The sequence below is a fragment of the Ictidomys tridecemlineatus genome, chromosome 8 (assembly GCF_052094955.1).
Source record: "Ictidomys tridecemlineatus isolate mIctTri1 chromosome 8, mIctTri1.hap1, whole genome shotgun sequence".
Taxonomy (NCBI): domain Eukaryota; kingdom Metazoa; phylum Chordata; class Mammalia; order Rodentia; family Sciuridae; genus Ictidomys; species Ictidomys tridecemlineatus.
Genome location: NC_135484.1, coordinates 112172513 through 112186037, shown reverse-complemented (window position 1 = coordinate 112186037; position 13525 = coordinate 112172513). Strand labels below are relative to the sequence as shown.

Here is a 13525-nt window from a genome sequence, read left to right as displayed (position 1 = left end):
TTCAGAATCCTCTGAGACTTGTAGTTGTAAGTGCCCAAATCCTTACCATAATCCAAAGACCCTATGCTGTTTGATGTTACCTCCCCAGAACTCCGCCCCAGCCACATTTACTGATCCTGTCTGTATGTGCCTGGTATGTTACTCGGCCTCTCTGCCTGGAACGCTCTTCCCCTGGGTATCTGAATGGATTGCTTTCTCACCTCCTTTGGATGTAGGCTTTTATGTCACGGGAGGTGAAGGCTTCCCTGCTCTTCATATTCCCCAATACCCTGGAGAACCTCCTGCTGCATTTCTCTGCTTTATTTTTTTCAAAGGCTTACAGTACTCCGTTTTGTTTATATATAAGCATACATTTGTATATTTTGTCTCCCATAAGGAGAATGTATGCTCCATGGACAGGGAATTTTGTCTAGACTACGTGAGAAGCTGGCACACAATAGTCATTTATTAAATGTTGGTTGGATGAAAGTATTATATTTGAGGTGCTGGTGTGCCGTCCATTTGGAAATGCCCAGCAAGAATTTGGGTGCACGGTTGTGGAGCTTAGAAGGGAATCTGAAGCTAGAGTTACAGCATTGAGATTCTTTGGCGTGTAGTGTTGAGATGATGTCCCCTGGGATAGCAAGAAGAGAAGAGGGCAAGGGAAGAATCTTGGAGAACAATCACACATGAGGGATGAGTGAGTAAAGCATAGCCTGGGAAGCAGTCAGAAGTCATACCTTTGAAACCAAGAATGGAAAAATGAACAAGAAAGAGGAAGTGTTGCAGTGTCAGAAGCTGCAGAGATGATAAGATGAGCACATAAAACCCCAACCCCAAACACTCATTAATATAATATTTTGAAAGCTCAGGGAGGAGACCATCCTACATACTGATCTGAAGTATTTTGATGTTGGATGTTGCGTGTGAAAGGTGTCTATAGTAAAATTCGAAACTCTAATATATTGGTGATTGTACCAAATATCTAATAACCACCCATCTAAATTTATTTGGAAACTACTTTTACCTGTGTGGTGAAGGGCACCTTGGACTTGCACCAGACATGTTTGACTGCTGGGGTAGGGTTCCTGGGTGTAGGTTTCTGGGTGGGTCATTTAAGCCAAATTGCCTTGAAGATGATCATTGACATTCACAAACACTTCCTTGGTCAGAGTTGGGTGTTTTCTGCTGATCTCATCTGTGCTATTTCATAGGAGCTATGGAGGAACATGATATGTTACAAAAATATTACTGTGTGAAATTTCAGATAACTAATGAGATTGTACGACAGATGATGGAAATGGAAGGGATGTACAGCCTGGATAAGCCTGGAGACTTCACTACTATCGTTGATGTGCAGCTCATAGCCGCCATGATTCACCCTGGAGGTGGTCGAAATGACATTCCACAGCGCTTAAAAAGACAATTCACTGTGTTTAACTGCACATTGCCTTCAAATAATTCAATAGACAAAATTTTTGGTATGAATATTTTTGATGTTTAGTTTTTTTTACTGCATTGTGTAATTGATATAAACCATGCAAAATGTGAAGAGCTAAGGAGACTCTGTTTAAAATAGGGATTACGTTTCTGAAATGGAAAGCTAAATACCGGGAAAGAGGGATTCAGTATTAAGAAGATGACTCGTGTCTGTAGCCTAGTCTAAGACCCAGAGATATTTACAAATAGCCTTGTGGGAGGTTTGACACTGGAGGTAAGGGGAGCTTTGTGTTTTTGTTTTCTTGACATGGCTAATGGGAAAATTGGGGTGAATGAATGACACTATATCCACACTCATCCCAAGTTAATAATAACATGTCAAAACAAAGATAGCATTTTGATATATTAATGAAAACAAGATTTTTTTGACACCAAGTTTAGGCACACATAAATTGTACTATCAAACTTTATGTACCTGCAAAAGAACAGACTTATACATAGATGGACATTACTTCACAGAGCAAGTACTGCAGACCTGAAGAGGAAGACAAAACTTTTCATAAGCAGTACTGGAAAAGTTAGTAATTGAAATTGGACTCCCTGCCTCACATGAACCACAAAATCAGATGCTCATGGATATATTAAGGCAAAGCTATAAAGTGTTTGGGAAAAAAATATAGCGAAATATCTGTATGACTTCTAAACAGGAAAGGGCTTCTTTTTTTCTTTTGCATTTTAAAAATTTGTTCTAATTAGTTATACATGACACTAGAAGGAATTTTGACACATCATACACGGGTGTACAGTTTCTCATTCTTCTGGTTGTACATGGTGTAGAGTTGTACTGGTCATGTAATCATATGTGCATCTAAGGTAAAAACATCTGATTCAATCCCGGTGGGACTGCAAATTGGAGCAACCACTATGGAACCCAGTATGGAGATTCCTCAGAAAACTTGGAATGGAACCACCAATTGACCCAGTGATCCCACTCTTCAGTTTATATCCAAAGGACCTAAAATCAGCATACTCCAGTGACACAGCCACATAAATGTTTATGGCAGTTCAACTTACAATAGCTAAACTATGAAACCAATCTAGGTGCCCTGCAACAGATGAATGGATAAAGAAATTGTGGTGTATATACACAATGGTATATTACTCAGCCTTAAAGAAGAATGAAATTATGGCATTTGCTGGTAAATGGATGGAGCTGGAGAATACCATGATAAGCAAAATAAGCCAGTCCCCAAACAACCAAAGGCTGAATGTTTTCTCTGATACAGATGCTAATCCACAATAAGGGGGGAGGCAGAGACTAGGGAAGAATAGAGGTACTTTGGATTAGACAGAGCAAAGTGAAGGAAGAGAAGAGAGGCTGGGGGTAGGAATGATAGGAAAGGTCTTCTTAAATAGGCTGAGTGCAAAAACAAAGGAACAAAAGTATAAAATTCACTAGGTTAAACTGAAGAGCTTGTCTCCATTTGAACAGTGCCCTTCAAAGAATGAAAATACAAACCTCAAATGTAACAAAATAAGTTTTAACGCATACAATAACAAAAATTAGTATTCTGAATATTTAGAGAAATTGTATGAAATAATCAGGGAAGCCCACAACCTAATGTCAAAATGTGCACAGCCGAGACCCTTGGAAGAGAAGCAGCTAAAGTGGCCGATGAACAAATGCAGAGGTGGCTAACCATCACATATGGAAACAGACAGACTTGAAATGCCATTTTTTACCCACTAGATTTGCTGCATTGAGAAATTTTGACAAAATCAAGTGTGGGTGAGACTGTGAAGTCAACTGGAACTCCCATCCCCTGCGGTGGAGGAGCAGGGGGTCACAGCCCTTTGGATGACAATTTGTCATTGTTACTGGTGAAGAAGAACACGAACATCCCATGCATGCTTTTCGAGTCTCCATTAAGAAGCCCTTTCCTACCCAGGCACCACAGAGGTGCCCTTGAATATTTTTTTTCCCAAACATTATATTGTTTTGCCTTCGGTATTTAGGTTCTCAATTCTTGTGGGTTGATTTTGCTCTCTACTCCAGAAGACGTATACAGGAATGCTCATGGAACTGTGGTGTTCATGACAGTAAAACCTTGAAATAACCTGAATATGTTTTGCCAGTAAAATTGCATAAATAAACTTATGGCAAAGGCTCATGGTGTGGTGAGGCTCAGAGGAGTTAAGTAACAGCCCTGCCAGAACCTTTGGGCTAGTACACGGCAGAAGTGTGTGCTCGCCCCTGTTTTCTGATTCCAAATTCTATGATTCTTATTATGCACCTGTCCTACAGGAAGGTAGATATCTAGAATATAGTATTTCAGAAGCAAAAAGGTCTTATGGGCATCTAGAACAACCAACCGTGACCTTGGAGGGCGATTACGTGTCTCTTGAAGACAACTCTTCCTCCATCCATGTGAATGAGCTCCGGTTGCTTTAGGACTCACTGCCCTTCATAAGCCTGTTCTGTATCTCTGAATATGTTACCCATGTTCGTATTCCTCTGAAAATACCATGCCTCGACCTGAACACCTTCCCACCCACACCTGAACACCCTACCACCAAAAAGAGAAGTGAAGCAAGTCTCTTTTTGCAATTCGAACCAAAGGCATTTTGAGTCTTTAAGAATAGTCTACTAACCCGCAGGTTACTCCTTCCCCAGGGTGATGATGTCAGGAGACTGTCACCGAGCTGGGCGTTCCTTAGGAATGGCTAGGAGCCCAGCGCAGGCCAGAGTAGAGTGTTGACTGACTGCCAATCAGGAGATCTGGGTCCTAATTTCAGCTCAGTCAACAACCAACCCATGTGACCTTAAACGATTTCCTTTTCCTGTCTGGGCTCCGTCTCCTCTCTAAGATGCGGGAGTCATCAGTGAGCTTTTTCAAGCTCTCGGCTTAATGCCGATTCACAGACTCCTCCTCCTCATAATATCTGCCTCATATCTTTTCTCATGGGGTGTTGGGAGGATGGAATGAGTTAATGCAGACAATGTGCTCATCACTAAGCGTGGCCGGGCCACTGCTGGCTCTGTCGTAGCCGGTCCCATGGGAGAAATCCTTAACATCCCCAGCTAAGTCCATCTTGTAATGATTTATTCACTGGGATAAACATGTACCTTGTCATCTTTTTGCAAACTCGTATCTTCGATCTTGTTTATTTTCCAGGAATTATTGGCTGTGGATACTTTGATCCTTGTAGAAAGTTCAGACCTGAAATATGTGAGATGATCATACAGTTGGTCTCAGCGGGCAGAGTGTTGTGGCAGTGGACTAAGGTATAGGATGCTTCCTTATCCATAGTTGTTTTTTTTTTTTTAAGTCAGATCTTCTAGGAAAGACAAATTAGCTGCTCACATTAATTAATGACCCCTTTTCCTTCTGGGTGGCAAGTGTTCTAACCGAATGATACTTTCCCTATGTGCAAAACATCACTGTAAGCCACCCACGACATCCCAGATAAAGTAGAATTTTGCCAAAACAAGAATGCTGCTTTTCCACCTGTCACTCTGATTTGTATTTGTACTCTGATTTGTATTTGATACCTGGGTTTCAAGATATTCTCAGCGGCCTAAGACTTGTAGTCTAGCCTGTGCATTTCTTGGAGATGCATCTTGTGTTACTAAGTGAATGGAAGTGTTCTTGATGAAATAGGCTAGTTTTTAATCCACAAGTCAGTGCCCTATGGAAATCTTGGCAAGCCTGTGTTACCAGGTAACCAAAGGCAGTACCCACAAAAAGACCAATAAGTGAAGGTTTGAGATTTAAAAAAAAAAATGAGGTTAGTATATTTGCCAAAAATTGGCATAAGCAATTGTTGTTTTAGTTTGTTATGTGTTCATGAAGCCAGTTGAACACATCAGACAGATGTGAAAACCTTGGGTCAGTCATGCTTTCAGATTCCTGGGTGGCCTGGGGGAGTTCTGGATACAGAAGGATCAGAAGAGGAGTTGGGTGATTCCTGTAAAATGCCCTTCTGCTCAGTCTCCTTCAGGGATCAGATCCTGATACTGGACCCTGTTCTTTGTTCACACAGGGCCTTTGCACATGCTGTTCTCTTCTTTTAAAAAAACTGAAAAGTGAATGCCAGGGTCTGTAAGTGTCTGAGATGATTTTCTGTGGTAAGATCCATCTCTTTTCCACAAGGCCATTTTTTCAATTGCATGTGCTTATATGCGTAGTTTTCTGAAGAGCTTGGGCCTTCCCACTGTCTCTGTATCAGTGTCCTTTGTCATCAGGTTTCCTGGCTCCACTTCCTCACTGCTCACTACCTTGAACCCATTTTGCACAAGCTTTCATTCCCACTGTTTGAATCAATGGCCCCAAAGACCTCGATCTTGCCAAGTTCAATTTTCTCCTTCTTCATATTTGGCTTGTTAGAGCTTTGGACATAAATGATCCTCTAAAATACTTCCTTCCCTTGGCTTCACAGGGTCCCATACTCTTGTTCTTCCTCCTATCTCTCCAGCTACCTCTTCTTGTCTCTGGATCCTTAAATGCTCCTGATCTGTCTTTGGGGGGGGTGTGTGGGGGTCTCCTCTGTCTGCATCTTTCCTTCAATGGTCTCATCCAGCTCCAGGGCTTTTAACACCATCTCCATGATGATGACTGCAAACTCAGCACATCCACCCTAGGCCTCTCTGGTTGGCTCTGAACTGATTTCTAACTCACATTAAAAGGATCATCCTTTGGATTTTTGCCTCTTAGTTAACAGCAACATCGGGCATCCTGCTTCTCACGCTGAAACAGGGGGCACCATCCTTGGTTTGTCTGTCTTGCTGCCTACATTTTCTTCATTAGCAAGTCTCAGTGGCCTCTCCATTGAAGTACATCCCAAAGCCGCATGTTCCTCCCCGTTGCACCAGGACATCTGAGAGACACTTCCCTTGCCTATCCTCTGGACCTGCAGGAGGTTCCTAACCAGCCTCTGTGCCTTCTTCTTGCCCCCTTGAGTCTGTTCTTTACACTGTCCTATATATTTTGCAAAAGTAAATCGGAGCCAGGCGCGGTGGTGCACACCTGTGATTGTAGCAACTTGGGAGGCTAAGGTAGGAAGATCTTGAATTCAAACCCAGCCTCAGCAATTTAGTGAGGCCCTAGGCCACTCAGTAAGGCCCTGTCTCTAATAAAATAGACAAAAAGGGCCGGGGATGTGGCTTGGTGGTTAAGTGCCCCTGGGTTCAATCCCTGGTTTCAAAAAACAAACAAACAAACAAACAAAAAACAGTAAATTGGAGATCATTGCTCTTTCGCACAGTCACCAGCTACATTTGTAATTGACCCATCTGAGCTGGCCTCTGCTTAGCTCCCCTCCCCTACCACTTTTCCTATGGTCCTTGGCCTCTCCAGGGTTCTTGCATGGCTGAATCTTTGTTCTTTGTCTTGCTCCTTCTAGTCATTCTTACCTTCAGAGGGACTTTCTTCAATGGTCTGCTGCCTGTGTCTCCCGCCAGTCATTATTGGTCTCCTGGACCAACTTTTTAAAATTTAACCATTGCTTTTATCATTATTATCTATTTGTTTATGAATGTTTCCATCTCCTGTGTATTGCCAGGCTCCTCACTAGAATGGAATCTGTATTGATGGTGGAGGACTTAGCTGTTCTGTTAACTGTGCTGTGGGGTCTTCGTTCAGAGTGAATCTTTCTCCCTTCAGCTCCCCCAAATAAGCAGCTTTGTGTCTTTGCTTCACATCTTCCATCTTCACAGAGTACTCTTTGGATCTGTTCTTGCCTTGCACAACTCCCCACCTTTGTCTTACTTTATATAGCTTGAAAGCAGAAGCAGGGGAGAAAAGGAGACAAGAAAACTAAAGGGGAGCCAGGGTATGGTGGCCCATGCCTGGAATCTCAGCAGCTGGGGAGGCTGAGGCAGGAGCCTCAGCAACTCAGCAAGGCTCTAAGCGACTCAGCCAGACCCTGTCTGTAAATAAAATACATAAAAGGGCTGGGGATGTGACTTGGTGGTTAAGCGCTCCTGGATTCAATCCCTGGTATCAAAAAACAAAACAAAACAAACAAAAAAAACCCACCAGAAACCAAAGAGATAGTGAAGCGAAAGAAAAATGCAAATTAATAAATAGCAAGAAGAGGGAAAGAAAGGAGCTTTAAAAAACAAACAAAACAAGATCTTTTTAATAGATGACTTCACTTGCCAATAGCAGCCACTCTAGCTACAGTCTCACCATGCTAAATAAATAAATAAACGGCATCTATACAACCTTACCCCTCTGGGTATTTTTTACATATTTATAGTATAAATGTGTGTTTTATATTTTAGTGGGTAGAACGAACATTTTATCTTACAATGGAACTGAGCAGAGAGGGAAATTGAAAGGTGATAGATAAAATAACCCCTCTTTCCTCTTGCTGAGCCTCCTGCTGTTTTAACTGGTACTGTGAATTAGCCTGCAAAAATTACTCAATAGAGCACTTTCTCAGTATAGAAAGGGGTTATTCTATGAACGGGTACTGTAGAGAGCATTTGCTTTCCTGCATTAATGGTGTGGGGAGTTTGCTTTGTGTCACCCGAATGGAGGTTGTTTTTACTTTTAAAGATGATGGTGATGATATCAATTATGACTTTCGCACACGGCAAGCCTCTCTACACCAGCAGCACCTCCAGTGCGCCCCTTCACCGGCACCTCTCTGGGCAAGAATGTGTTGTTGTTATAGCTTTGTTTTTTCACATCCTAGAAGTTGGTACAAATAGCAAATAAATTAGCTGAATACTCTATCTGTGCTTGCACACTAAAAACAGAAAACCACCTCTAACAGCTGCATGTCCGAATTGCCTGTCAACTGATTATAGCAATCCGAGTATAGGGGGGATATTGATTGAAATGGGTACCCACAGCAAAATCCAGGTTATGATACTGAAACATATGTATGGAAATCCGAATGCATTGAGGACTTTAATCAAAGAAGGATATGGAAGACAGTCATTATTGACTTTGGAAGTAGACATTGATTATTTTTACCTGCAAGATGACCAGTTGGTGTTCAGTTATTTGGTTATGACATACTTCCATTTATATACATGAGTAAGATTAACAATGATTAGAGGTGATTTTTCCCACAGCTCACATAGTTCTTAAGAATTAAGGGGAAAATGAATGGCTCAAAGCTGACTAACAGTGGGAGAACAAGGTTTTGGAATCAGCATCCAGTGCATTATTTTGAATCCATCCTGTTGGAGGGCTGGATAGTCTTTTAAATTCTGTTGGTTTATTTATGGTGTGGTTTTGCCTGTCATTGCTGTGACAAAAATATGAACTTGATTTATTTGCTCAGCCTATTTTATCTAAAATAGGATTTGTGAGATAGAAATAGTTCCCCAAACAGTTCTACTTTTAGTGTCTGAAAACTAATTGAGAATATTAATTTTTTTTTCACTAGGCGAAGATGCTGCCAACTCCTTCTAAATTTCATTATATCTTTAATCTTCGAGATCTTTCCAGGATTTGGCAAGGAATGTTAACAATAAAAGCTGAGGAGTGTAACTCAATGACTGTTCTCATGTCACTTTTCAAACACGAGTGCAACAGAGTAATTGCAGACAGGTGACTATTACAGCCCCTTGAGTTAAATTTTTTATTTTTATTTTTTATTGTACCAGGGATTGAACTCAGGGACACTCAACCACTGAGCCACATTCCCAGGCCTATTTTATATTTTATTTAGAGTCTCACTGAGTTGCTTAGGTCCTCACTTTTGCTGAGGCTGGCTTTGAAGTTGTGATCCTCTTACCTCAGCCTCCCTAGCTGCTGGGATTACAGGCATGCACCACTGTGCCAGGCTCAGCACTTGAGTTCGAATGTGCAACCTGAAATGTTTATGTGAGCACATTAATTCTTGTATTATCTACTCAGATCAGCTGAGTAGTGAGTAGTGCCTCCCGTTTCAATGTCTTTTATAAGGCATTGATGGCCTTTTCTACCTGGGGTCACCTTAAATAAAATGCTCTGCCAGTTTGTGAGTTTGGTACTGCAACAGGACATCTTTATACATCACCACATCATCAGAGTGCTGATAAAACTCAGCAGCACACTCTTGTCATGTGGTGAGCTCCGTGTAGGTTTTGCATGGTGAAATCTGGTTTCAGTCATCTTTGAGCCTCCGTCTCCTCATCTTCAATATGTGGGTGATAATGCCAGTCTCACAAAGTTGAAGGGTGTACCACGGTGTCTCCTGCATGGGTGGTACTCGTCAAATGCTAGCTCCCCTTCTTCCTTTCTTCCTCTGTGATACTGTGAGTTTGAAAAGGACCTTTATGCAATGTGTGTCCCTTAACCCAGAAAGAGGACACTCACCTGCCACTGACCATCTTGTCTGCACTCCAATTTTAGGATCCACAGATGTCACCTGAGCGATTCATCTGTGTTTCCTATAAGCAGTAATTGTCTTAATGGAGTTGTGTCCTTCTTATCCAAATGTGGGACATGGTGTTTCCCTGTCTTGATGTGAGGAAGGTGCAGAATTGACAGGTGGAGGGAGGCTGAGACTACATTCACCTAGAAAAGATGCTTTCACATTTTTTTATTCTTACTAGTACATTTTCCTTTCAGATTTATAAATCCAGAAGATGAACATTGGTTCAATGTACATCTTGTTCGTGCTGTTGAAGAAAATATTAGCCCCGAAGCGGCATCGTCTATTTTGCCTGAACCATACTTTGTAGATTTTCTTCGTGACATGCCTGAACCAACTGGCGATGAGCCTGAAGACACTGTATTTGAAGTACCCAAAATCTATGAATTGGTATTCATTTCCATCTTGCTCTCTTTTTTAAATTTACATCTCTTTTAAAATTTTTCAAATTTTTTCTTTTTTCTTTTTAGATATGCAGGACAGCATATTTTGGCATATTATACATACACAGAGTATAACTTATTCTAATAGGATCCCATTATTTTGGTTGAACTTTATGTGGAGATTACTGTGATATATTCATATATGAACCTAGGAAAGCTATGTGAGATTCATCCACTGTCTTTCCTATTCTTATCCCCACTCCCTTCCCTTCATTTCCCTTTATCTAATCCACTGAACAAATTTCCATCTCTTAAAAGAGTTTTTGGATCACTCATCTCACTGGTTATTTCCCTCTGTACCTAAAGCCACCATTGAATTACTGTAACTCTAAATAATCGATGTGCAGGGATTGGTATGCACCAACTAAAAGATTCTTTCAAAGAAATCTAGAAACAAAAATCTTACAAAGCCAAATGTAAGACAACTGTGCATATTATCAACACTTTAATTAATATTGCTTTGAACATCTCAATAATGCAACACAATTAAAATAGATGTTAAATTAATAATATTTAAAATTAATAGTTAAAAATAGACATTACTACCAGGTAGGGAAGAAAACCCAAATTACTGGCAGATTAGGATTATCTAATTATATAATCCAAGAAGATTTTGAATGTGTTTTAACTAGTAAGAATTCAGTTAGTTGATTGAGTGTTACATAAATATGAAACTTGATAACTGTGCTCCACCGGGGGTTGGCCAATTAGCCAGTCTAGCTAGCTGCCTGTTTTTGTTAGACTTGTGAGCTAAGAGGAGTTTTTATACTTTTCAATGGTTAGGAAAAAAAATAAAAAGAAGAATAATATTGTGTGACACATAAAAACTCTATGGAATTCAAATTTTGGTATTTCTAAATGAAGTTTTATTGGCACACAGCCATACCTATTTGTTTCTTATATGACCTGGGGCTGCTTTTGCCCTGTGAAGGCAGAGTGGAGTGGTCGCAGTAGAGATTGCATGGGCTGCAAAGCCTAAGATATTTACCATCCTGCCCCTTACAGAAAGTTTGCCAGTCCTTGCCAACAATCACAGGGTAGAAAATATAACGTGAAAGTCTTTTTTTTTAAAATTCAACAGCAACAATTCCAAGATATAAAACTTGACTAAATGGAAAACACAACAAGTGTGTGTGTGTGTGTGTGTGTGTGTGTGTGTGTGTGTTTAATGGAACTCAAAGATTCCAAAGGGATTTAAAAACAAAACAAAATGAGGTCACTTAACAAAGTAATTCTAAAGTACATTAGAGAGCAAAGAAGTCAACCGGAAGGAATAATTTGTAAAACAAAGTGGGTGAGTTTTTACTTTGGAACATCAAAGACTTGTGTAAAAGTATACATTTTAAAGGTCATAAACAGTATTAAAAGACGGATACAATGAGACAATTTATGCTATATTCCATTGTTAATTAGCTGGTGCTATGTCTCTTGAAGGGAAAGGTCAGAAATGATTTTATCCTGGAAGCCAACTAATTTGGTTAGGTTTCAGGCCTCTGAACATGAAAATAATTAAAAGTAGACTAACAAGTGGCCAATCCTTGGATGTCCACAAAGTTTAAAATATTTTTAAATAATTACTTTTGACATGTATGATTACACTAGTGGAGTGACTCTGAACCATGAACAGCCAGACGAATGGGAAGTTATGTTCCATTTGTGTATTATATGTCAAAATGCATCCTACTGTAAAATAAATGAATTAATTAATAAAAAAGAATTAAAAAATAATAATGGAAGGAGATCGGTAGAGTAGAGCTATGATCAGGGAGAGGGAGGAGGGGAAAGAAAAGGAAGGTACTGGGGAATGAGATTGATCAAATTATTTTATGTGCCTGTACAAATATGACATAATGAATTCTATTATTTACAATTATGAACCAATAAAAATAAGTTTAAATATAAAAAATAAATAATTACTTTTGAGTGTCTTTATAATTATGACTTTAAAAATATGTGTATCTTAATTACGATTTTCTCTCTCTCCCCACCTACAGATACCATCATATGAATTTCTGGCTGAGAAGCTACAGTTTTACCAGAGGCAGTTCAACGAAATCATTAGAGGAACTTCTCTTGACCTGGTGTTTTTTAAAGATGCAATGACTCATCTAATTAAGGTTCTAGCTGTGGATTATTTCCTGATATGATTAGGTGGTGTCAAAGCTTAGCACATTTCATAGGTAAACTTATTAGGGAGGATAAATTTATAAGGTAGGATATGGACGGGCATACAAAGGTTGGGTCAGTGAAACCGAGTCTGAATAAGAAACTCCGTGTTTGAATCAGCAGATGTTTTTAGGGGCAGATTCATGGTTTTTGTGTTTGGAACTTTGGGCAGCCCAAGGCAAAGAGCTTTACCTTCCAAAAGAGGAAGCTGAAGAACCTGGGAAGAAATAGTCCCTCCTTGAATTCTTTGGTAATACCAGGGGAATCTTGTTCACCATGGAGAAAAAGAGGAGGCGCGACAAAGTGCCTATGGATTATGGATACACGGATTGGGAAGGAGTGAGGCAGGTGTGCAGGACCCATGAGGGAATTGGTTAATGGAAAAGGAGTTCTTCCAAGAAGCGATGCCAGGGAACGGGGAAAGTTGATCAAGAGGAGTCAGAGCTGGTGAAATCCCATGTGTGCTAAGGTTGCTTCCACATTCATGCATCCACCCCCTTGGAGGCCTGAGAGCCTGTTCTAGAGCAGCATCACAGAAGGGATTAGCATGTTTCCAGATCTATTATAGGAATGCATACCAACGTGCCATTAGTGATCTGCCACCTGTAAAATGTGCATTGAAAAAAATATGATTTTAATGACACTAATGGATTTAGTGATCTAACCTAGACTCTTAAAAAGTGATATTAACATAAATGAAAGCCTTTTAGCAATGTCTTCCAATGGCCCATGTGAGATTTGAACCACCATTTGATTCTGATCCTCATTAAGGGAGTCAATTATAGAAAGCAACACAAGACTGAAGACTGTCTCTCTAAATCTTTTTCTTACAAACATGACTCTACCTCCACTGTAGGTAGAAGTTGGTGCTTTTTTAAATGTGTAGTTGGCAGAGATCTGATAGAGGCAGTATTGGTTGTAGACAGGTGTCCACAAGATTCAGTACATCAGGCTTTTCACATCTTCTAAAGATTGGGAAGAGCAACTTCATCATCCATGGAGTCTAAAAAAAATAAAATTACAAACACACACCCAGAAGAGTTGGCAAACAGAAGAGAGTAAAGCCATTTGTCCTGTTTTTTTTTTATGATGCAAATAGATGGGCAAAGAAAGAATTTGAG

The 13525-nt window shown here is 40.1% G+C and overlaps 1 protein-coding gene across 2 annotated transcripts in view; it reads left to right on the top strand.

Moving 5' to 3' along the window:
- Dnah8 (dynein axonemal heavy chain 8) overlaps positions 1 to 13525 on the top strand; it is a 286935-nt gene that overhangs the window by 158469 nt on the left and 114941 nt on the right. For both annotated transcript variants that reach the window (XM_005318733.5, XM_078020075.1), the window contains exons 54-58: positions 1247 to 1460; positions 4596 to 4705; positions 8824 to 8987; positions 9993 to 10185; positions 12233 to 12355. In XM_005318733.5, coding sequence (XP_005318790.3) covers positions 1247 to 1460; positions 4596 to 4705; positions 8824 to 8987; positions 9993 to 10185; positions 12233 to 12355 — 804 coding nt within the window. The remainder of the gene's footprint in view (positions 1 to 1246; positions 1461 to 4595; positions 4706 to 8823; positions 8988 to 9992; positions 10186 to 12232; positions 12356 to 13525) is intronic.